Raw genomic sequence first — 24,971 nt, forward strand, 5'->3', positions numbered from 1 at the left:
GAGCTGTTTTTAGTTAAAGTCTGCAACTTTGGGGCGTGGCCAAGACCCTGTGTGTGTGTTTCAGCACACTAGCACGTCTGGCTCAACAAGGCAAGTTTCTGGAGACCCAAGCTGGCAGTGAAGACTGGCTCAGAGGTAATTTCAGCACATCAGGTGACAGTCCCAAGGGGATCTCTGTGACTGAGCCTGTCACACTCCCACCCAGTAATGTGGGAAAACTTCAGACCACCCCAGGTGCTTCTAAGAGGCAATACATTCCCTGCCACAAGTACTGAGTCTGTGTATAACAAAGAGAACTTTTAATAAAAAGGGGAAAGGAACCTGGCAGTAATCTAGGAAACTCCACAACCACAATTCTAACCATGATTAAGGCTAAGATATTTTTAGCAAAAATCATGGACTGGTCAGGGGCAATAAACAAAACTTCATGGAAGTCTGTGGCCTGTCCTGACTTCCACTAAAAATATCCTGACAAAATGGGGAGGCGGGTTCAGCTCAGCACCCACTGGAGCTCCGGAGTCCCCCACCGCCGCTGCGGTGAGTGGGAGCTTGGAGGTCCTCTGCACCCACGGCAGCTGAGCAGTTGTGAAGGGTCCCACTGCCTGCGGCAGCAGGGAGCTCTGGTTCCCCGCCACCTGCGGGAAGTGGGAGGTCTAGGGTCCCCCACTCCCAACAGGGGATGGGCTGCTGTGGGGTCCCCTCACCCACCGCAGTGGCTGAGAGCACCGGGGTGTTCCCCTTCTGCCCACCATGGCTGGGCAACTGAAGAGGGTCCCCTGCCACCCATCACAGGGGAGCAGGAGACGCTTGGGAGTGGAGAAGGCCTTCCCCATCCATGCCACCATGCCCCATGCCACTCCCTTCCACGGCGTCAAGAAGATCAGCATAATGGTGGGCAGCAGGGCCTTGTCAGTTAGGGCCCAGTCGAGGTTAGGGAACTCCCTGCCCTTTGGTCAGTTCTAGGGTGGGGATTATTAGGGAACAAAGCTAATTGAGGGGGAAAGGCCTCATGTCCCTGACCTCCTTGACATAATCAGCCTTAGACATGAGCAAACGCCTATCCCAGAATATATTGGGCAGTGTCCTATGCCTCAGTTTCTTCCCTTGCGGTGTGAAAGTCCAATATATTCTTCTTTAACCTGCCTTTGCCCTTTCCCTCCACTGCACCCAACTCACCGCTGCTGTCCTTGGTTGGCGAAGGCCCAGAGTTCAGACCGTTCACGTGAGTTCAACTCCCACTAGAGGGGTGGGAGGTGGGGAGATGGCATCGAGAAATGCCTCGGCTGCAGCTGCCACCACCACGTATACAGCTGAGGTCTGGTCTGAACTACAGACCTATATTCGTATAACTATGTCACTCAGGGGGGTGAAAAATCAACATGCTCCCACTCACTGTGTGATGTAATTATACTAACCTGACCCCCTGGATAGACACCACTGTGTTGGCAGGAGAGCTTCTCCCATCGACACAGCTACCGCCTCTCGGGGAGGTGGATGGGAGAGCTTCTCCCATCAGCTAAGAACGTCTCCATTAAAGAGCCACAGTGGCAGCTTGGCAGCTTTGCGTTGGTGCAGCTGTGCTGTTGCAGCGTGTTAAGCGTAGATGTGCCCTAAGGCTCGGCGGCTAGACCTGGTTCTCAGTGATTTCAGCTCTAGCGATCATTTAACAAAAGAAAGACTCTCTAGTGTGTCTGATCAGCTCTGTCTTTAAACACCTGTACAGACCCCTGGGAGACATCACTTTTTACCTCCCGCCATTCTGAAAACTGGCCATTTATTCTTACCCTTTGTTTCCTATCATTTAACTAGTTACCAGTCCATGAGAGGACCTTTTCTCTTATCCCATGACAGCTTACTTTACTTAAGAGCCTTAAGTGAGGGACCTTGTCAAAGGCTTTCTGAAAATCTAAGTACACTATATCCACTGGTTCCCCCTTGTCTACATACCTGTTGACCCCTCAAAGAATTCTAGTAGATTTGTGAGGTATGATTTCCCTTTACAAAAACCATGTTGACGCTTCACCAACAAATTCTGTTCATCTAGGTGTCTGACAATTTTGTTCTTTACTATAGTTTCAACCAGTTTGCCCGGTGTTGAAGTCAGGGTTATTGGCCTGTAATTGCCAGGATCACCTCTGGAGTTCTTTTTAAAAATTGGCATCCCATTAGCTATCCTCCAGTCATTCGGGACAGAAGCTGATTTAAATGATAGGTTACAAATTACAGTTAGTCATTCTGCAATTTCACATTTGAGTTCCCTCAGAACTCTTGGGTGAATACCATCTGGTCTTGGTGACTTATTATGGTTTAATTTATCAATATGTTTCAAAACCTCCTCTAATGACACCTCGATCTGGGACAGTTACTCAGATTTGTCACCTAAACAGACTGGCTCAGGTTTGGGAATCTCCCTCACACCCTCAGCTGTGAAGACCGATTCAAAGAATTCATTTAGTTTCTTCACAATGGCCTTATCATCCTTGAGGGCTCCTTTAGCATCTCGATTGTCCAGTGGCCCCACTGGTTGTTTAGCAATTTTCCTGCTTCTGATGTATTTAAAAATGTTTTGCTCTTACTTTCTGTGTCTTTGGCAAGATGTTTTTTAAATTCTTTTTTAGAATTTAAAATTTCTGATCATATTTTTACGTCACTTGCCAGAGTTTATGCTCCTTTCTATTTTCCTCAATAGGATTTAACTTACACTTTTTAAAGGACGCCTTTTTGCCTCTCACTGCTTCTTTTACTTTGTTGTTTAGTCATGGTGGCACTTTTATGGTTCTCTTACTATGTTTTTTTAATTTAATGTAATTTATAAATTTAGATTGAGCCTCTATTAAGGTGTCTTTAAAAAGTTTCCATGTAGCTTGTAGGGGTTTCACTTTCGGCATTGTACCTTTTAATTTCTCTTTAACTAACTTCCTCGTTTTGGTGTAGTTCCCCTTTCTGAAACTAAATGCTCCCATGGTGGGCAGCTATGGTGTTCCCCCCTCCCAGGGAGTTAAATTTCATTATATTATGGTCACTTTTACTACTATCAGTTATATTCACCTCTTGGACCAGATCCTGTGCCCCACTTAGGACTAAATCAAGAATTGCCTCTCCTCTTGTGGGCTCCAGGACCAGCTGTACCAAAAACTAGTCATTTAAGGTATCAAGGGGCCCCGAGTCAGCCTCAATGGACCTCCTTTGTAAAAGGCTCCCCCTCTGAGAATATTGCTTCCCCCTGAATGTGCCCTGCAAACTAGAGCCCCTGTGTGTGCCCCAGAGCCCTGTGTGCTGCTGTGCTGGGTTAGGAGTCTCATCTTGGGGGAGGGAAACTTTATCTCTGCATCCCGTCCTGAGATGACATGTACCCAGTCAATATGGGGCTAGTTGAAATCCCCCATTATTACTGAATTTATTGTTATAACCTCTCTAATCATCCTGAGCATTTCACAGTCCCTATCACCATCCTGGACAGGTGGTCGGTCGTATACCCCTACTGCTATATTATCTGAGCATGGGATTACTATCCATAGAGATTCCATCATGGAGTTTCGTTCATTTAAGATTTTTACTTCGTTTGACTCAACGCTTTCTAGTGCCACTCCCGCACCAGCATGACCTGGTCTGTGCTTCCCATATATTTTGTACCCTGGTATTACTGTGTCCCATTGATTATCCTCATTCCACCAAGTTTCTGTGAGGCCTATTATAGCCATATCCTCATTTAATATGGGGAACTCTAGTTCACCTATCTTGTTATATGACTTCTAGCACTGGTATATAAGCACTTTAAAAACCTGTTGCCTTTTAGCTGTCTGCCATGACATGATGTTTTTGAATGGGATTCTTTCATTTAGCTGTTTCTCATCAGATCCTATTCATATTTTATCATCTTGCATCGTCTCCTCCTTACTAGGACATTGAGAATCTCGATTAATAGATCCTCCCCTAAGGGATGTCTCTGTCTGGACCACATGCTCCTCTTCACATGTCGGCTTTCCCTCAGTCTTTAGTTTAGTTTAAAAACTGCTCTATGACCTCTTTAATTTTAAGTGCCAGCAATCTGGTTCCATTTTGGATAAGGTGGAGCCCATCCTTCCTGTATAGCCTCTCCCTTTCCCAAAAGGTTCCCCAATGCCGAATAAATCTAACCCCCTCGTCCCTATGCCATCATCTCATGGCTGTTGGACTGGGGGTGGGACCATTCTACCATGTCCCTGGAATCCTCCAGCAGGCCTAAGGACCCCACTAAATGGATGGATTTGTACAAACGGCTTAGATGCTTGTCAGACCCAAGTGAGTATTTTCCCATGGCCAACATATACATCTAATCCCATTGCTTTGTTTCCATCCCCCAGTTGCTCAGAAAGCAACTAGAGCATTTATCCAGGTTTGAAACGGTTGGTAAATTTCAGGCTGAAATGTAATTAACCAGCTTTGGCCCCCATTCTCTGCTGTGCCCCGTCTGGGAATGGGGCCCTAAGGGAACCTCACTGGCAGATACTACACCAGCCTTGTTGGGGGCTGGAGCAGCCTGGGGCGGGGGGGCTGATTTAAACCTCAATGGCTGATAATGGTCCCTACAGTCCGTCCCTGCCTGTCTCCTATGCTGGAACTGGAAGGGAGGCTGGCTCAGGGGCCAGATACGCTAACTCCACCCTCCTGGGGCCTCCCCTCCCTCAGGGACATGCAATCAGTGTCCGTACCAAGGGAGCTGAGTGGGTCAGAGGCTCAGACCGTCAGGGCATATTGCAAATATCATGGTTGCTATTCCCTGTTCACTCTCACTGGCTGTAACAGGAACTGCGCACGGAAACCTTATGGATGGAGGCCAGGCTGCACAAACATCACTGGGTGATTGATGGGGGAAGCGGGTTCACCCAAGCCTGATTATGGGGATGGGGGATATAAAATCTGTTCAGGGCTTTTCTGCCAGTGTCTCCTCCAGCAGAGAAGAGCTCGTGCAGCTGCTGGATCAAGCATTCTCCATCAACAGCTGTTCTTCTCCCCCTCCCCCACTGCAACCTCCAGTGAAACATGAAAAACACTTAGGAAATGAAACACACAAAAGAAAGGAAATAAAAAGTTCAGCAACTACCAGCACATGCCCTCAGCGTCTCCACTCCAGGCAGGCTGCACTGTCACCCTCGCTACTGCGCCACACACTGCGAGCTTAGCGCTGCCCCCCAGGAACACCAGCCTTTCCTCAGCCGTGTGCGCTCAGCCCTTCGCCAAGTGACTCTGCCAACAGCACCAGCTACTGCCCCAAACAGCCACAGCCACTAGAGGTGGGGAAGAACTGAGCTGGGGAGGGGAGCAGAGGTCAGGTCGCAGGTCGCAGTCTGTGGCGTATGGGGATGTGTAACTCAGCCAGGGGTAAGCAGGGAGCCTCGCTAGCTCTTGGTGTCTGGGATTTGCCTCCAGCCTTGGCCTGATAGTCTGGTTCCAGCAGCCTCCGCAGTGACTCTGAGCTCAGTTTCCTCAGTGTAGTCATAGGGTCATTTCTGACGAGCTTCCTCATTCTCGATAAACTCCCCATTTCTAATCCCTGGGCTAGTTTTGGGCACGACTCCACCCCAGAGCAGGTGGCTGTTCATAATATAAGGCCGGATCCTCAGTTGGTGTAAATGGGGGTGTGGACTCCTTTGGACCGATGCCGATTTGCACCAGTTGGGGATCTGGGAATATCTGTAGTTCTACACTGGTAACTTGTGTCTGTGAATCTAACCCTTAAGGGCGCTGCTCAGAACAGCTTTGCCGACGCTCATTCAGGCAGGGACAGCTGAGTTTACGCTTATCTTCAGGAAGGCACTCGAATGAGGAAGCTTTGGAGAATGAAGTCTTGGTTGGTAGGACAATATAATGGGGCCCCAATTAATGTCCCCAGGACACATGTCATCAAAGACTCTGCTTGCCAATGGCAAACGGGAGAGCAAAGAAATTTGTTTAACCACTGGAAATGTGTTGGTCTAAAGCAGACAGAGGAGGAAATAAGGCAGGTGAACCACACCCCACTGCTCACCACAATCTGGAGAGGACAGAGCGAACCACCAGGAAACATCTGAGAAAGGGGAAGTCACTGAGCAGAAACTGACTTTTTATGGGCAAAACCCACATGTGTGTGCAGTGTTTTTTCTCAGTGGAAGGTTGATCTATTTGGAAGAAGCATGTGTGTGACACTGATTGGACCAGAGCTGTTCCTCTAGGAGGGGGCCACAAGAAAAGGGGACCTGGTAAGACCCACACATGAGAGAGATCATAGGAGAAGGAGCTTGAGTGTTTTTCTTTGCCTCTCTTCACCTTGAGCTTATGGACAACTGGCTGGGAGGCCTGGAGAGCCCCAAGTCCTGAGCAGTCACTTCCTTGAAGAGCCTGCCATATGGGACCATGGACAAGGACCATCTGTCGGGAATCAGGGCTTGCAGCAGAGCCAGTCTCCAGGCAACCTAACGAGCAGAGCTGGCCTGTACCAAGCTGCCTGATTGGTGGGAAGGGTCAGCAGACAGGCTCTTAAGCCCAGCAGTAGCAGTTCAGTAGCTCTGAAAGCGTTTGCTCACAGCTGTGATAGCTCCAGCCTTGGTCCAGCCCGGCTCCTGCCTGGCCTCTCTCCAGGTCACCTGGTTCTGATCCTCAGCTCCGATTCCTCATCTCCAATTTTGGCTCTGACCCTGATTCTGACTCTCGGTTCTGACTTCTGGCTTCTGCCCATTGCTCTGACCCTTGGTGCTGGCATTTGGCCCCTGGCTCTGACCCGTGGATCCATTTCTTGGCTGCCAGGTCCTGCTGTGACCACTAGATGTGATGCCCACGTCCCGCTGTCTGACACCATCAAGTATGTCTAGCCATTAGCCGCCTCTTTCATCTTCTTCCTGTGTTAACCCTGTTACTACGGCACCACCTGGACCAGGACTGATGTTCTGTCTGCGTCTCCAAGACGACAGCTACAGGCAAGAGCTACAATCACAGCTGATACTTGGCCACACTTACAAGTTAGAGAGCATAAAATCTGCCTGGGGCGCCCTAACTCCTGAGGTGTCCAGACTGGCAAGGTACTTAGAGCGCCTGGACTCTGCAGCTGGAACGCTCCTGGTAATCCACCTCCATGAGAAGCATAATGCTTGCTGCGCCCCGGCTGAAACGCCCTTGTGTCAGTGTGGACGACGTGTTGCATTACTGCGCTGTGATTGGCCTCCGGAAACGTCTCATAATCCCCTGAAGTCAAGTGGCCACTTTTGTCCTTGTTTTCGAATCGCTGCAGGAATGGGGATATCCCCTTTCAAAGCTCTGTTTCTGACAGCCAGTGCTTATCTGCTCCGGGACAAAGCAAACCATTCCTGTGAAATGCTGCTGCTGTGAGTGTGTGTGTGAGAGAGAGAGCCAGGGGAGAGGGGGGTCTGCTGCTGTTTGAACTTACAAGATGCTGACACACTCTCTGCCCCCCAAAACACACTGTCTCTCCCCCACACATACACACAACACATTCCTTGTCACACTCCAGCCCCTCCCCCCCCAAATGAAAAGCATGCTGCAGCCACTTGCATGCTGGGATAGCTACCACAATGCACTTTTCTTTGTGGCTACGCCAGTGCGCTTGCAGTTGACAGTGTGAACACATGGCACTGTTTTCCGTGCGGCGGTCTCCGAAGGCTGGTTTAACGCCCAGGGCTCTACATCTGCAAGTGTAGCCAAGTCCTTGGACAACACCTTCTCACGCATAGGGAGCCGCACTGTGATCTGGATGAAGATCTGTTCTCCTGTTTGGTTTTTGTTAAGAAGAGCTACTGCTCAGAACGTGACTTCGGCATTACAGCTGCACCACCTTAGATGACTACTTACAGCAAGACTCATGAACAACCCCAGGCCACTGACATCTCTGACCATTATGTTAGCAACCAACCACTCAGTATGGGCACCTCTTACGTTTTACTGAATGCAGGATTAAAAAGGTTAGTTGTGACCATATATTTCACACCAGTTAATTGTAATGAGAGGGAAGGAACACCGGCCAGAATAGGGAAATAACAGATAAGTTAACAGATAAAGAATCTTTAGCTAAGTTAGATCTATGCAACTCGGCAGGGCCTGATGAAATTCACCCTAGAGTACTAAGAAACTGGCTGAAGCAATCTCTGAACCATTAGCGATTATCTTCCAAAACTCAGGTTCATAAAAAGGGCATCTATCTATATATATATATATATAAAGGAGCTCTTAGGGAAGTATAGACCAGACAGCTTAACTTCAATATCCAGAAAGATACTGTAACAAATGATTAAACTACCAATTTATTAAAACCTGGAGGATAATGGGTAATAAGTAATAACCAACATGGATTTGTCAAGAACAAGTCATGCCAAACAAACATAATTTCCTTCTTTGATCAGGTACCCAGCCTAGTGGGTCTGTGTGTGTGCGATAAATGAAGGGGGGAGAGCTCCCTTTTATGGACACCCAGCCAGTTAGCTATAAAGTCCCTCATGGTGGCTGCTTGCTTTATCTGTAAAGGGTTAAAAAGTCCCCAGGTAAAGAAAAGGGAGTGGGCACCTGACCAAAAGAGCCAATGGGAAGGCTAGAACTTTTTTAAATGGGGGGGGGGGACTTTCCCTTTACCTCTCTGGGATGAAGAGATGAGGGCAGCTGGAATCCTGTGTAAAGTTTGGAGCAGGTATGAAAATTCATTGTTCATACCTAGAAGAATTCACTGGGACAGGGAATGTTAGATAGACGTGATTAAGGTTATTTCTTTTGTTTTCTGTGAGGCGGGTGGACTCCTCTGTGCTAACCCCAGATGCTTTTGTGTTCTTGGAACCTTTAAGCTGAACCCCCAAGAAAGCTATTTTGGGTGCTTAGTTTTTGGAATTCCTCTTTGAAAATCTAGCAGAAGCCCACGTTACAGGTGTATTTTCTTTCTTTTTGTTTTTAGTAATATTTACCATTTTTAAGAACAGGATTGGATTTTTTTGGTATCCTAAGAGGTTTGTGCTTATGTTGTTAAAGGACAGGAGCTGTTGCCACCGGCCAATTTATTTTCTTTCTCAGCTCTTCCCCGGGGGGACTTGAGAGTACTCTGTATGGGGAGATTTTGGCAAACCAGTAAAGTGCCTGAAACCAATATTGCTTATTACTAAAAGCTGCCTTCGTTTAACCAAGGCAGAGGGGTGGGGGTGCCACAGAAAAGGGAACTTGACCTGTATCCTCCCTGATAGGAATTGTGTTGAAATTCCTGATACAGGCATTTTAGAAGAACAGGACGCTTGTCTATGAGCCCTCAGGAATGTGTCTGTCAAGGCTGCAAACTCTGAAAAAACCCATAGTTGGATAATCAATAATCAGAAGCAAACCTCTTGCTTGACCATTGAAACTGCTTGCTTAAGAAGTTTTCTTTAAGTGCCATGTCATTGTGTTACTTATGTATAAATAAGGGGGAAAGTTGGAGGTAGGGGGACTCTCCCTCTGGATTCATCTAGGGTGACCATACAGCAAATGTGAAAAATCGGGACGAGGGTGGGGATAATAGGAGCCTATATAAGAAAAAGACCCCAAAATCAGGTCTGTCCCTATAAAATCAGGTATCTGGTCACCCTAGTTGGGGGTGTTTTACTAACCTGTTGCAGACATGTGTAAGTGCTTGAGACTAAGTATAGTTTAGCTTTAAGTGAAAGCACTCGTGTGTTGTCCTGTTTGTGCCAGCCAGCTATCGGTTGGATGGCCTTGTCTCCCCTGGTTTATTTCCTGACACCACTTCACACAGAGTAAAAGTTACCGAGAACTTGGGGTTGAAAGAATCCTGGGTAACAACCCCATAGGAAGGAATTCCCAAGTCTTCCTTCCTGGGTTCTCAAAAGGGGATTGTCTTTTTTGCACTTGGGTGGTGGCAGCATCTACTCATCCAAGGTCAGAGAGAAACTGTGACCTTAGGAGTTTGATGCCAGCCTGGAGTGGCCAGTATTAATTGTTTTAGAATCCTTGCGGGCCCCCATCTTCTGCACTCAAAGTGCCAGAATGGGGAATCAGCCTTGACATGGTGGCACAGTGGTGGGATCATTTTGAAGCAGAAACACAGGCCTCAGGATTTTGGCTGCTTGAAAGTCAGGGAGGGTTTGTTTCTCTTTTATTTTCTTTGCTGCCCGAGAGGGAAACAGGCAAGCAAAGGGTTCAGCTTGCCAAGCCAGGGAGTCCAACAAGTAGTTTATTTTTTTCTTTTCTAGCTTCATTGTAATAAAAGAGCTAGGCTAGAGTAGGACAGCCTGTGCATGACATTGAGGTCAGGCACCGAAACCTTAGAAAAACCAGTCTCTCCAAAGCGGCACGCCATGGAGAAGACCTACCCAGATCAAGCCGACACCTCCAGCTCCATGACTAAAATGAAAGGAGTGGATCAGGGAAGGGGGACTTCCCAGGAGGGAAGGGTCAGCCATCCCCGAACCGAGATTCTGGTGCCAAGATGGAGGGATGCTCTTAATACAAACTGAGTTCTGACTACAGAAGACAGATTTCTTCCTACACATGGTGCACTTGGAAGTAGAGGACAAAAGAGAGGCGAAGCACTTGGAGGCGGAAGGGGAAAGAGGTGAAGTGCTTGGAGGTAGAAAGGGCTAAGCTGGGTCCACCAGGTAACCCTAACTGTCCTTCTTCAGGTACTGCTCCCCATTCCAAGAAATTCCCCACATACAAAGAAGGCAACGATACAGAGGCCTTCTTAGAAAATTTTGAAAGGGCCTGCTTTGGGTACAGCATCTCTACAGACCAGTATATGGTGGAGCTGAGGCCACAACTCAGTGGACCCTTAGCAGAGGTGGCAGCTGAAATGCCTAAGGAACACATGAACAAGTACTTTTTAACTTTTTAAACAAAAGGCCAGAATTACAATGGGGCTAACACCCAAGCATGCCAGTCAGCAGTTCAGAGCCCTAAGGTGGAAACCAGACATGGCATTTTTCCGACACACCTACTAGATTGTAAAAAATCGGGATACCTGGCTCTCAGGAGCAAATGTTAAAACTCTGGAAGACCTGTCTCTCCAAATGCAAATGGAGCAATTCTTAGAGGTTGTTCCTGAGTAAATAGAAAGGTACATCCTATATGGGAAGCCCAAAACTGTAAAATCGAGGCAGGGGAGATCAGAACCAAATGGGTGGATGTGGCAAAGAAGAAAGCTGGTAGCAGTTGGTGTGGATACCAGAAGGGGCAACCCGAGACAATACCCCACCATCGGGGTCAGCCCAAGGCCCCACCTCACAAGGAGGATCCCTCCACACAGCCAGGGAGACCCAAGATGCCCTCTCGTCCCCCACCCCACTTTCCAACCACACACCTCGCCCCAGCCCAGTCCGCTGGACGATGCTTCAAATGTAAGGAGCTGGAGCATGTGAAGGCCAACTTCCCAAGAGCACCAGCTGACTGCAGCTCATCACCCCAGAGTCCCACTGAGAATGCCGGGAAACTGAGTGTGGGCGGGAGGAAGATTACTGCATGGAGAGACACTGGAGCACAGGTGTCAGCTATCCACCAGTCCCTGGTGGACCTTAAAGTCATTGACCCAGAGGCCCAAGTGACAGTGTAACCCTTTAAGACCAACTCTTTTAAATTGCATACAGCCAAGTTGCCTGTCCAGTACAAGGGCTGGTCAGGAATATGGACTTTTGCAGTCTATGAGGATTATCCCATTCCCATGCTGCTGGGAGAAGACTTAGCCAACCATGTCAGGCTAACAAAAAGGGTGGGAATGGACACCTACAGCCAGGCTAAACAGGCCTCCACACCTAACTCCATTCCTGAGCCTCCTACAGGAACCCAGCCAGAGGTGGTGGAACCAGACCCCAAACCAGAGTCTAGGGCAGCAGTTGTAGATCCAGGTCCTGGAACCCAGCGAGAACCAGCCCAAGGATCGGAACGGGTGGAGCAGTCAGCACCAGAACCTGTGCTTGCAACCCCACTAGTGTCAAAGGAGCAGCACCCGGGACGCCACAGAGCCTGCACCTGCAGCAGCAGTTAAACTGGTGTAAGAGGCTCAACCGGAGCCTGAAATATCACCTAGTGCACCAGCGGAGAGCGGATCACAGTTAATAGAAACAACCCCAGCCTGCATTGTTTCCAGTGGGACCAAGCCCAAGTCCACAACCCAGCAAGGAACTAATGTCTCCAGCATGAAGGGAGCAGTTCCAGGCAGAGCAGGAGGCCGATGAGAGACTCAAGGGAGCTTGGAGGGCAGGACAGAGTGACCCACAGCCTTTCAGTTCTTCTAATAAGTCCAGGTTTGTTTTAGAAGGGGGGACTCTTATACAAGGAGACCCTTTCTGGGAGGAAGAGGTGAACATAATGTATTTTGAATTTAGTAAGTCTTTTGACACAGTCCCAATTGACATTTTCCTATTCAAACTAAAGAAATATAGACTAGATGAAACTAACACAAGGTGGGTGCAAAGCTAGTTGTCAGCCCTTACTCACAGGGGAGGTATGGGGACTCACTGGCTTGGAAGAAGCACTGCAGAAACGGCTGTGAGGTTTCTGATGGACCACAAATGGAGTAGGAGTCTGCAGTGTGATAGTGTTGGGGGGAAAAAAGGCAAATGTCATTCTGAGATGTATTAACAGGAGTGGGGTGGGTCAGAAATGGGAGGTGACTGTTCTCCTCTATTCGTCATGGGAGTACCGTTTCCAGGTTTGGGAGCTGTGCTTCAAGAAGGATGAGGACAAATTGTACGGATTCCAGAGGAGAGCAACAGAAATGATCAGAGGTTTAGAAAACATGACCTGGGAGGAAAGGTTGAAAGAATTGGGCATGTTTTGTCCAGAGAAGAGACAGCTGAGGAGGGACATGACAATGATCTGCAAATATGCAAAAGGTTGTTATAAAGAGGACTGTGATCAATTGGTGCCCATGTCCACCAAGGGTGGGACAGAAGGAATTGCCTTAGTTAGTAGCAAAGGAGATTTAGGTTAGATATTTATAAAAACTTTCTAACTCTAAGGATGGTTCAGCTCAGGAACAGGTGACCTAGGGAGTCTGTGGAATCCCTGTTATTGTGGGGTTGTAAGAACAGGTTGGACAAACACCTGCCAGGGATGGTCTAGGTGCACTTGGTCCTGCCTCAGTGCATGGGGATAGATTGTTTGACCTCCTCACCTCCCTTGCAACTCCACATGTCTGATTCTGTGAAAAGGTGCTAGGCCCTCTGCACTGTGGTCAGTTTTCCCCATAGGTACTCAGCAAAGTAAATGCTGATGGGGCGGGGAGAAGTGGTAGGGCAGAAGGAAGGAGAGCAGGGCATGCTGAGAAGACAGTGCTTTCCTGTGTGCAGTACTGTGAGTAAATACGATATAATGCAACAGGACATGAGTCGACTTGGTTTCCTGTCTAATTTCTCCAAGATAAGGAGGCTGCAAAACTCAGACTCCTCAGAACTCGACCTGCCATGACAGCATCTGAGCCACCATGGGAACCCGAGGTGACATGTATCCATTGGGTGAGTGAACAAAGTCCATGGGCTGAACTCGGGTGGGGTTAGGAGAGTCCAGAGGGGCCCATGGGTCTATCTGCACTGGGGCTGGAAGGTGAATGTTTCAGCTTGAGAAGACATAGTCGCACTAGTTCTCATTTAGCTAGAAATAGAAGTGTTGCCATGGCGGCAGGAGGGGCTGGCTGCTCTGATTTTGTACCTGTGATCTTGGACGGGATCATAGTTGGGGCAGGGAGTCTCTCCTGTTACTTGCCAAAATGTGGCCACGCTTCTACTTTTAGCATGCCAGCTGGGTCAGAGCAAGCCCGGGTATGTCTCCTCGAGCTAGAAGTTACACCTAGGCCTACACTACATTGGTGTAATGTGCAATTTCCTCTACTCCCTCCAATGCTCACATTGCACCACCTGAGACTCCCTCCAGACTCACTGGAACACCCTTAGATTTACTGGGCCAGATTCCCAGGGCTGGCTGAGATGGGCTCATCTGAGATGGGCTCACTATGAGACCAGAGCGTGGAGGGGTCCCAGATGGCTTTCCACCACTTTCACAGCTACTGAATCCCAGGGGATAACTGCGGATCAGTCTGGTCCCTGGAAGCAGAGCAGCCCAAAGCCTTCCCTGATTCATCCTCAACTGTCCGTAGCCCCAAGGGACCATTCCAGCAGCTGGCAATAGCCAGAGTGGAGGAGTACATTGGCCATAACACTCACCTCTGGGAATGCCCACTGTGCCTGGGGCTGTAACATAGAGCCAGTGCACCAGGGGAATTTCCAGGTAGTGGCACAAAGCTGGGGTTCCGAAATATTACTACAGTAATAATAGTTATTAATGAAATAATTGATTTCATTGGATATATACCAGAATCACAGTGGGGTAAATAAGCAAAATTTGATCCATAGACAGGGGCCAGGAGACCTCTCTCTCTCTCTCTCTCTCTCTCTGTTTCTGTTACTTATTTCTATGTATAACATTTTTAAAAACACATTTATTTTTTATTTCTCTCAAGTATTTCTCCTTGTCCTGTTCTCCTCTCTACCACAAGGGAGCACTCAAGTGTCATCCGGTAAGTTCCCAGGTTGGCAGAATGTAATGCTGTATGTGCCGCGTTTGTGCCCATCATGAGAGTGCCACACAGAATGTGTCTCTGCCATGAAGTTGATACAGGCTTGGCTGCTCTCAAAGGGGTTATTGGCCCTGTAATGACAGGTGGGGTCATTGGATCTGGGTCATTAGGACTAGATGACTTGTTTAGGTTAAGTTAAATCCCTTGTTTAGGGGGTTAAATCAATTTCTGAAGTGCTGAGGGTGGGAGGTGGTGGCACATGGCGCAGGACCCCTGCTGGTGTTGGGGGAGGGAAGCATTGTCCCTGCAGCTGCTAGGGGGCGGGAAGGCCAGAGGGACTCAGTGCACTGTCCCTGCCATGAGCACCGGCTCCACAGCTCCCGTTGGCTGGGAACTGCAGCTAATGGGAGCTGCAGTGTTTATGCCTGCAGGCAGGGGCAGCGCACAGAGCCCCCTGGCCCCTCTGCCTAGGAACTGCAGGGACATGCCGGCTGCTTCCAGGGAGCCCCCCACAAGATAAGCACCACCCCAGCCCCCTGCCCCTCTGAGCCTCCTCCCACTTCCAAACCACTGCTGATGTTGGGGGCTGGAGGTGTGGTGGCCCAAGACTTTTCCAGCAGCGGCCGCCCGGGGCCAACCACACCAGAAGTCATGGAAAGTTATGGAATCTATGACTTCTGTGACAGATGCACAGCCTTAGCTATTACTGACTTTTAGCAATAAACCAGACCGATATTGGTTATTTGGTCTCTTGGGCAAACTGCATAACAAACCAAAGTGTGGTCAAACAATTGACTGTACGTTTTACCAACAGAAGCAAAAACCCAAATGTGACACTACGCCCCATATTCTTCATAGAGATATTGTTATGATATGACTATGGCATAACAGAGGTATTCTATGCAAGATGGGTCATGCGATGTATCATCGGAAAGGTTATGATTTACTGAATAAGATTATTCTATTTGTATGCATATATCAATTCTATATATGAAGTTAGGTATATTGACTCTTGTGACAAAGCTCCAATCTTTTCTCAGTGGGTCCCACACTTCCAGGCGGTTTATGCTAGCCTCAGAGGCTCACTGTAACCCTCCACGTAGCCCTTCTCTCTCTAGAGGCAAAGGTCACAGCCTACTGAGCCATTTTCATCATAAGCCAGTAAGGAAGGTGGGAAGAATCAACCCTCCCTTGCATAGTCTCTGTTATCACCGTCTCTGTGATTAATCAGGGAGAGTGCAGTGGAGGAGCCCCCACCCATCCTCTACTCCAGGCTCCAGCCCAGGGACCCTAATAGTAGCAGCTATTGGTAGCTGACTTTTTGAAACAGGACGAGAACAATTCCCTGGGCGACTTCCCCACAGCAGTCCCCAGTTCCTAAATATCCGCTTCACCCTTACCTTAGGATCTCCTTCCTTGTGCCTGATAGGGTTTGTACTGCCCCATTTCCCTAGTAGCACGGCTTCCTCCTACAGCCCCTGACACATGCCCCTAACTGACTAACTGGGAGGCTTTTAACGAGTTCCAGCCAGCCCTTGATTGGCTTCAGGTGTTTCAATCAACCTAGCTCTCTCCACTGCTTTGACCCAGGATGCCCCGCGACCCCCTCTACCTTCCCACATCTCTTAACGGCAGAAGAGAAAGAGGTGCCCTGTGGGATAGATGCCCAGAGTGCACTGCTCCCAATTCCGCTGCAAGTGCCGCAAGTGTGAACACGCTATTGCACAGACAGCTGACAGTGTGAACACACAACAGCGGTTTCCATCACGTGGAGTCGAACAGACGAGCTGTCCTCTCTCAAGCTCTGCACTAGCTCCATCCCCAGCTACGGGCTGGATGCAGGAATCCCTGGGTCATTCTCTGGCTCGTGCAGTACGAGAGGCCGGATCAGCCTGCTCCCTTCCTGGCCTTAGAATCTCTGAATTAATGGCTCGCCCTTTGCTCCAAGGGGAACTGTGATGCCGTCATCTCCCCAGCTCCCTCATCCTCCATAGAGTCCCCTGGGGGGAGATCGATTGGAGCTGAATTTCAAAGCCGCGCCCCCTTTCTAGCTCCCTTCCTAGGAAAGCAGAATGGGGTTCCACAGCCCGCTGTGCTTCCCCTTTCACATCACCTCGGGCACTCGGCCCCGGGTCCTTTATCATCTGCTTCTTCGCACAGGCTTGTGGTTAATGATTCAGAGCAACAGGCTATAAATAAACACCAGCAGGAGGGGGCGGATCTGGGCCGATACCTGAGTGAAAAGCAGATCAACAGCAGCCTGTGTTGTCTTTTCGCCCCATCCCCCCTCGGTGCTTCCCCTTTCCAGGTGGGTTTGTCCATTGCATGGACGCACTGGGTGACCTTGGGTAAGACATTACCCCTCACTGTGCCTCAGTTTCCCCAACTGTAAAGTGGAGAGAATGCTCCTTCCTTTCCCTATTGCCATGAGCCTTTTGGGTCACAGACTGGCTCTCTGTGTGTCTGTGCAGCACCGAGCATGATGTGGCCCTGATCTCGGTCAGCTCTGGGCAGCACCTGGCACAATGGGGGCCCTGATTTTGGTGGGTTCTGGGCACCACCCGGCACAATGAGCAAGGCCGGATTTCCAATTAGGCACACTAGGCATGTGCTTAGGGGATGTCTAAAAATTCAAATTTTGCTGCTGTCAGGTCCCAGCAGGGGACAGGGCTGGCTGAGACGGAGACAGCCCCACAGAGCCCTGCTGCTGGAGTGCTCCTCCTTCTGCATGGCAGACAGCCTCACCTCCCAGGGGCCAGTAAATATGGGCTGGGGGGCAGGGCTTGGGAGAGTGGGTCTCTGGGGGAGTTCATGAGGCAGCTGTGTGTAGAGGGGGTGGGAAGCGCTGGGCAGTGGGTGGAGGATCCACAGGGTGACAGGGCACTCAAAGTTAAAAGTGGTGGGGTTCCCCCACCACTTGTGGCAGCTAAGAGCTTTCGGGCAGCAGGTGTAGCTCCCCTTTGTAGCCAAGGGCCATGTTATTGACCAGCCCAAATCAAAGCCCCTAATGGCTCAGGCACTAGAAGTGGCATTTGTATGTGTCCCCCTCCCTCCAAATTCCAAAAAAGGAGAAAAAATGGGTGAGATCGAAAACGTTTCACTTGAACCGACGCGGCTCTAGTGACTCTGCCTGTCTGTGCCGGGGGCTCCCCGGGGAGCCAAGGCCCCTGTGCAGCCGAGGGCAGCTTGTTGCCAGGCGGTGGATGGCGTCGGAGCTGTTTGCCAGGCGCCCAGGGACAAAAATCAGCAAATGGGGCGTGTCGAAGGAGTCGATCCCAGTGTGGGGGGGGACACTCTGCACTGGCTGACCCTGCCCAGCTGTTCCCGCCCCTGCAGGTACCACCGAGGACTGTAACAACCATGTGCTGTGCCCAGCAAACGCCAAGTGTGTGAACAACACACACTGCACTTGCCTGGATGGATACCAGTCACATGGGAATTGCTTCTTCACCGACACAACGGAGATCTGTGATGGTAACGGGGCTCCCATGTTTTCGTGGGGGTGGGACAGAGCAGGGAATTAAAGGCAAGAGCAGCCAACTCCACTGACTGCAGGGCCTGTTGGGGGGGCTCAGCCCGGCTGGGGAATGAGAGGGGGCAGCAGCACGGGTGAGCGCCGCCCTCCTGGGGATCGAACCGGGGCCTCCAGAGTGAGCAGCAGGAGCGGCTGCAGCAGGAGCCAGGAGTGTTGGGCTCTGTGGATTGGGCACAGGGTGGGGGGGCCCATCACACTGACCCATCTGAATCCCAGCCTGGTCCCTAGTCAGCCACTGGGTGTCCCGGGACAGAGGGGAACCACAGATCCCTGCCCAGAGGAGCAGAATGGGGCAGCCCTGGGCTATATTTCCCCCCTCCACCACGCAGGGATCCAAGGAGGGAGGGGGCGGAGGAGAGGCAGTTTGTCATCCCCCCCCCAACACACAGGGAGCCTGGAATCTCAGGGGGATGTCTCCCCACCCACCCCTCACATGGGGATCTGGGTGTTTCTGGGGCTGAACCCCCCGTACCTGGGACAGGAGGCTCAGATGGTTGTTTCCAACATTCCAGTAGCATAAATTGGGAACTTGGAATCAGGGTCTTAATCACTAACCGCTCAGGGCCCCGATAACCTGATTTCCATCACCCAGCTCATTGCAGGGGGTTGGGGGGCATGATACGGGGAAAGTCTTCCTGCCAGGACTGTACAGAGCGTCCCCTCTTGCATTACAGATATCAACGAGTGTCTGGGGCTGAGCCCGCCAGGTTGCGGACTCAATGCAAAGTGCATCAACATGGCCGGGAGTTACTACTGCACCTGCATTGATGGCTATGAGCCCAGCTCTGGGAAAGCCAACTTCACGAATGTGAGATGGGACACCTGCAAGGGTGAGCTCTCCCCTGGACCCCACCTGCTGAGACCCCCCCACCCCCCGCACACATAAATACTTGTTCCAGGCCTGGCACTGCATTGGGGCTGCTGCCGGCTTTGGCTGTGCCCCAGGCCATCAGCGATGCTGTGATGAGACGTGACCCTCACCTGCTCCCGCAGAGCATGGGGCCGGGCTCACCCCTGTGCCCAGTGCTTGGACAGGGAATAAACCCTCGGGGATAGAAACAGACCCACAGAGCAAACTCCCTGTGCTGCAGAGATGCACTGGGGAGAGGGGAGGGGACCCTCGCTGGCTCCACTGAGCCTGGGAAGTGGCTCTGGGAACGGCTCTGGTAATTGGGCTAAAGTGTTCTTGAATTCGCCCCCGTCCCCTATTGCTTGAGCTTCCGCTGGGGTCAGGCAGCCATGCTCTCCTCTGGCCTCTAGGGGGCGCAGCTGCTAGTTCAAGGGACCTCCCACTGCCCAAGTTACCTGCATAGGCAGCGCTGTGATGGGGCATGTGCTGGGACTGGCATTGCCAGCCCAGCCCCAGGCTTCCCTGAGACACCTGGCTTCCAGCATCATGGCACAGGGACACATGGGCTGGCCAGCTCTGTGTCGTTCCCCCAGGGCAGGGAGTTTGTCCAGGGCACAGACCGAGAGGTCTCTCTGGGTTCGCAGTCCAGTGGATTTGGAGACCCCTTTGCGCTGGTGAAGCTGGCGCATGTACCAATGCCAGTCCCCTGGCAGGGGATACCCACATGCTGGTGTCTCCACCGGGCGATGCTGGAAGATGCTGTGATGGGTTAGATTACAGAAACCCCCTTGGGACAGCCACCTGATGTGCTGAGACTACCTCTGAGCCCATTTCCCCTGGCAGCTTGGGACTTCAGTACCTTGCCTTGTTTGAGCCAGACACGCTTGCCTGCTGCAAACGGAGATCCAAGTCTGAACCACGTCCCCCACAAGCTACAGGCTTAACTGAAAACAGCTTAAAAAGTGCTCCTGTCTCCAGCACTCTGGTACCCAGCTCCCAATGGGGTCCAAACCCCAAATAATTCCATTTTATCCTGTATAACGCTTATACAGGGTAAACTCATAAATTGTTCGCCCTCTATAACACTGATAATTAGATATGCACAGCTGTCTGCTCCCCCAGGAATGAATACTTGCTCTGGGTTAATTAATAAGTAAAAAATGATTTTATTAAATATAAAAAGTAGGATTAAAGTGGTTCCAAGTAATAACAGACAGAACGAAGTGAATTACCAAGTAAAATAAAATAAAGCACGCAAATCTATTTCTAATACAGTAATACAACTGAATACAGATAAAATCTCACCTTCGGAGATGTTTCAATAAGCTTCTTTCACAGACTGGATGCCTTCCTAGTCTGGGCCCAATATTTTTCCCTGGTATAGTCCTTGTTCCAGCTCCGGTGGTAGCTAGGGGATTTTTCATGACGGCAGCCCCCTTTGTTCTGTTCCACCCCCTTATATACCTTTGGCACAAGGTGGGAATCTTTTGTCTCTTTGGGTCCCCACCCCAACTTCTAACTGGTAAAGCCGCAGGTTTAAGATGAATTACAGTACTAGGTGCCATGGTCACATGTCCTGTGAGACCCGAAGCCTTAATTCTTCCCAGCCTGACTCACAGGAAGAGTTGCAAGTAAACCGAGCTATCTACAGGCAATTGTCCTGGTTGATGGGAGCTATCAAGTTTCCAAACCATCATTAATGGCCCACACTTTGCATAATTACAATAGGACCTCAGAGTGATATTTCATATTTCTAGTTTCAGATACAAGAGTGATACATTTATACAAATAGGATGACCACACTCAGTAGATTATAAGCTTTGTAATGATCCCTTACCAGAAACCTTTTGCATGAAGCATATTCCAGTTACATTATATTCACACTCATTAGCATATTTGAATAGAATCAGATGGAGTGCCACGTCACAGCTGCCCGCTGCTAAATCGCTTTGTGCTGGTCCCTGTTTGTGCTCCCTGAGCCCCCCGAGTCAGCAAAGCACATGCTTGGCTCCAGCCCTGCCCAGCTACGCACTTAACTCGGCTCCAGTGGGTCTCAAGTGCATGGCTGAGCTCGTGATGACAATCCCAGGCACTAAAAAATATCAGATTTGCTTAGAAAATCACAAGCTTTAGAAAGACCAATGAGCAAGGGGCAGCCTGTGGTTTGAACTGAATTGAAAAGGGGCAAATTCAAAGCAGATACAAGGAAATACTCCTCCACCCGGGGCAGCAGTAGCCTCTGGGACTCACTGCTACCGCGGAATGGAGGCTGTGAATGTGTTGAGTTTTGAAGAGGGACTGGCTGTTTCTCTGGGGAACGACATTGCCTGGAGCTGTGCTAGTTAATGGACAATAATTCTGGGAGGGAGGGAAAAGCTCCCACGTCAGGGCTTAAACCGACTTCCAACTATTAAAGACCAGGAGGAGACCTTCATGGGGACAGATTATCGCTCGGCTCTTACACCTTCCTCTGTAGCACCCGTCGCAGACAGGATACCAGGGTAGAGGGGCCTTGGGGCTGACTCAGGCTGGCAATGCCTGTGTGTTCCTCTGTGATAGGAACCTGAGGGGGATTTCTGCCAAGTCCCAGTGTCCCCATCCCTTGGGCAACTCAGCTTCAAACTTGGATCCAAATCTACCCAAATCTTGGCCCCATTGGGGCTTGGCTCATAGAGGCCACAGTGGCTGTTCTGGGGTCGGAAGGTCCCCTTCCCTCTGTAATGTTCACAGCACACACACAGACAGCTAGAAACATCCTCTTGCTGGCAGGCTGCAGCTCAACGCAGGGTTATTCTTAGAGTCCAGAACCCCAGCACACAAGAACCCCAAACAGAGAGAGACAAAGCAGGCTGCTCCTAAAGGCAGACGGGCACAGCTAACCACACTTTCCTCTAGGCTGGGCTCTTTGGCAGACACACAGCTGAAAACCCCAGATCACATGCTTGTCACCCGAGCCCCCTACTCCGCAAGTAGGTCCAGGAAAGCCCCTTACAGATGTAAAATGAGAGCTTGTGATGCTAACGCATTTTTCAATACACCATATTCTCAAGTGGCCATTCCTCTGCCAGAGCATCCTAGAGTGGCCTGAGCGTAGCTGAGAATCAGGCCTGTGTTTGTTAAGCTTCCAGGGGCCTGATCACCTCAGTCCCGTCACCCAGCTCAGCACAGGTGGGTGATACAGGAACGTCTCCCTGCCAGGACTGTACAGAGCATCTCCTCTTGTGTTGCAGATATTGACGAGTGTCAGGGCCCGAGCCCGGCAGACTGCGGACCCCACGCACAGTGCACCAATGTGCCTGGGAATTACTCCTGCAGCTGCATCCATGGCTACGAGCCCAGCTCTGGGAAAGCCAACTTCACGCACGCGAGTGAGAACACCTGCCAGGGTGAGCTCTCCCCTGGCCCCCACTTGTTGAGACCCCCACCTCACGTGCCCACTCCCAGCAAGGGGCCGCACTGGGGCTGATGCCGGCTTTGGCAGTGGCCTGAGGCTGTGAGCAAGGCTGTGATGAGATGTGACCCTCACCTGCTCCCGCAGAGCATGGGGCCAGGCTCACCCCTGTGCTCGGTGCTTGGAAGGGGAATAAACAGACCCACAGAGCAAACTCCTTGTGCTGCAGAGATGTGCTGGGGAGAGGGGAGGGGACCCTCGCTGGCCCCAGCACGCAGCATCTGGGCTGCTAGTGGCCCCCTGAGCCTGGGCAGAGGTCTCGTGTCTGGGCCATGGAAATAGCACAGTGCGCTCTGCCCCCTATGGGCTGTGGTGAGGAGGGAATAGCAACAGCACAGTGTGCCCCAGACACTCCCCCGATCCTCCCCCATGGGTCCTGGGGGGCAGGGAATAGCTGCAGTGCTGGGCACCCTGGCTCAGCCCCTACATCAGCTGGGGGGCTGTGTGGGGTCCAACCAGTGAGTGCTGGGGGGCGGTTCCCCCCTCCCCCCAAGCCTGGGAGCCAGGGGAGTAAAGAACACTAGGGCTAGGTCACGGCACTTCCCACAGAAAATGGCCTGTCCCGCTCCCCTCCCATTGCCCACAGAGGCCTGGGGTCAGCACCCCCTCCTGTCGAGGTCTGGGGCAGGGCCCCACACAGCCCCCCCGTGGAGGCCTGGGGACAGCCTCCCCACTCACCCCCACAGAGGCCTGGGGCGGGGCCCCATACAGTCCCCCCGTGCGGGGGCTGTGTAGGGCACCAAAAGAGCTAGGGACAGCCCTGCTCCCTGGAGTAACTGCGGACCCCACACAAACTGCACCAATGTGGCTGGGAGTTACTCCTGCACCCGTGTCGATGGCTACGAGCCCAGCTCTGGGAAAACTTCACGCACGCGAGTGAGAACACCTGCCAGGGTGAGGTCTCCCCTGGCCCCCACTGCACCCTGCTCAGTCCCCCCCGTCCCGCATACACACACCCCAGGGCGCATTCCAGGCCTGGTGCTGTGCCAGACACTGCTGCCGGCTTCAGCAAAAGCACCTGATCCACTCACCAGGGCTGTGATCAGCCGTGACCCTAAACTGCTGCCCCAGCGTGTGGGGGCCAGGATCTCCCCTGCCTCGGTGTTTGGATTGGGAATAAACTCCAAGGTTTGCAGAGAAGCACCAGGGAGATGGGTGGGGAGCTTCGCTGTCCCCAGCACACAGAATCCAGGCTGCTAGTGCCCCCGAGCCTGGGAAGGGGCCTCGTAGATGGTCCACATACAGCACAGTGCGCTCTGCCCCCTATGGGCCCTGGGGTGCAGGGAATAGCCCCAGCGCAGGGCACCCCAGCCACGCCCCCAATCTGCCCCCTCCCTCAGGGCTGGGAGCAGAGCCTTTTCCAGCCCCACACTGACAGGGAGCCCCCTGGATGGGAGGGTGTTTCCCATGGGGGCCAGTATGCCCCCTTAGGCAGCCAGGACGGCCTGACCGGAGAAGGGGCCGGGGCGTTCCAGGCCCTTGGTTGCGATGTTCAGCCGGTAGTTAGAGCTTGTATCAAGTCCTAGCCGGCCGTTCCCATGGAAACCGCCCTTTACACCCCCGTTTGGGGGGGCAGAGCACCAGGCCCGTCGAACTGGGAGAACTCAGGAGCCCATTGGTTCAAACGCTTCCCCTGGCAGAGACCTCGCCCAGCCGTTCCTGCGCCCAGCCCCCAGCCGCGTGGGATAACCCCAGCCAGTGTCCTGGGGTGGGTCTAGGCACAAGAAGAAATCAGCGCCGCAGGTATCTCAGCCAGCGTCCCGGGGATTGTCCGGGGATAGCTGGTATCGGGAGCCGTGGGGAGAATCCCTAGGGCTTGTCCCCGGGGGAATTGATGGCGATCGCTGTTCTCTTTGGAAGCGCACTGATTATTCCAGACCAGAGTGTCCGGATGGGGAGCGATTCCACAGGAGCTGTTCCCGTCAATTTCCCCATGGACTTAAGCCCCTAGAGACACCCATTCTCAGAGCTCCCTGCAGCTCAGAGTGAGTTTGGAAGCCGTGGGACACCCGTGTGCCCGAGGGAGGGGAGAGCTCTGGCCGCACCACCGAGAACCCAGCGCATGGCGCCCCTTCTCCAGCAGACAGAGCGTCGGAGCTGGGGAAAGCGCTTTGGAGCTGCGGCTGTGCTGTGGCTGGATGTGTGTACAGCACCTGGCACCACGGGGCCCCGGCTGCGGCGCTACCCGCTATAAACATCCCAATCGCACCAGGACTGGACGGATAAGGACGCTGGAAGCTCCGTTCCCATCCCACATGGACTCTGGGAAGCCTTCGGGGGCAGAACCCGATTGTACGTCGTTTCCGGAATAAAGCAGGTTCTGGAAACGCGGAGCCGCCTTGGTGCTGTCAGGAGAACCCGCGAGTGTCGCAGGGTCGAGGGGCGGAGGAGGCAGCACTTGGCAGGATGCAGCCGGTCGGTTCTTACAGGGTCAGTCTGCCCCGGGAGCAGCTCAGTCAATGAAGAGGCAAAATGGTGGCGCCGGCCAGGCTGAGACACAAGTCACGCTGGCACTTGCACAGCACAGACGGGATCAGAGCTGGGGCCCATCTAGCCTGGTATCCCGGCTCCAACGGGCCAGAGCCAGATGCTGCAGAGGACGGTGGAAGAGCCCTGCAGTGGCAGC

The 24,971-nt window shown here is 51.7% G+C and overlaps 2 protein-coding genes across 2 annotated transcripts in view; both read left to right on the forward strand.

Moving 5' to 3' along the window:
* LOC117888512 (adhesion G protein-coupled receptor E3-like) overlaps positions 1–24,971 on the forward strand; it is a 188,119-nt gene that overhangs the window by 46,598 nt on the left and 116,550 nt on the right. The window lies entirely within an intron of this gene.
* LOC117888583 (adhesion G protein-coupled receptor E3-like) overlaps positions 13,421–24,971 on the forward strand; it is a gene marked incomplete at its 3' end in the record, with an annotated part of 30,267 nt that continues 18,716 nt past the window's right edge. The window contains exons 1-4 of the mRNA XM_034792117.1: positions 13,421–13,451; positions 17,846–17,983; positions 18,719–18,874; positions 22,125–22,280. Of these exons, the coding sequence (XP_034648008.1) occupies positions 13,421–13,451; positions 17,846–17,983; positions 18,719–18,874; positions 22,125–22,280 (481 nt within the window). The remainder of the gene's footprint in view (positions 13,452–17,845; positions 17,984–18,718; positions 18,875–22,124; positions 22,281–24,971) is intronic.

Source organism: Trachemys scripta, chromosome 16 (assembly GCF_013100865.1).
Source record: "Trachemys scripta elegans isolate TJP31775 chromosome 16, CAS_Tse_1.0, whole genome shotgun sequence".
Lineage (NCBI taxonomy): Eukaryota > Metazoa > Chordata > Testudines > Emydidae > Trachemys > Trachemys scripta.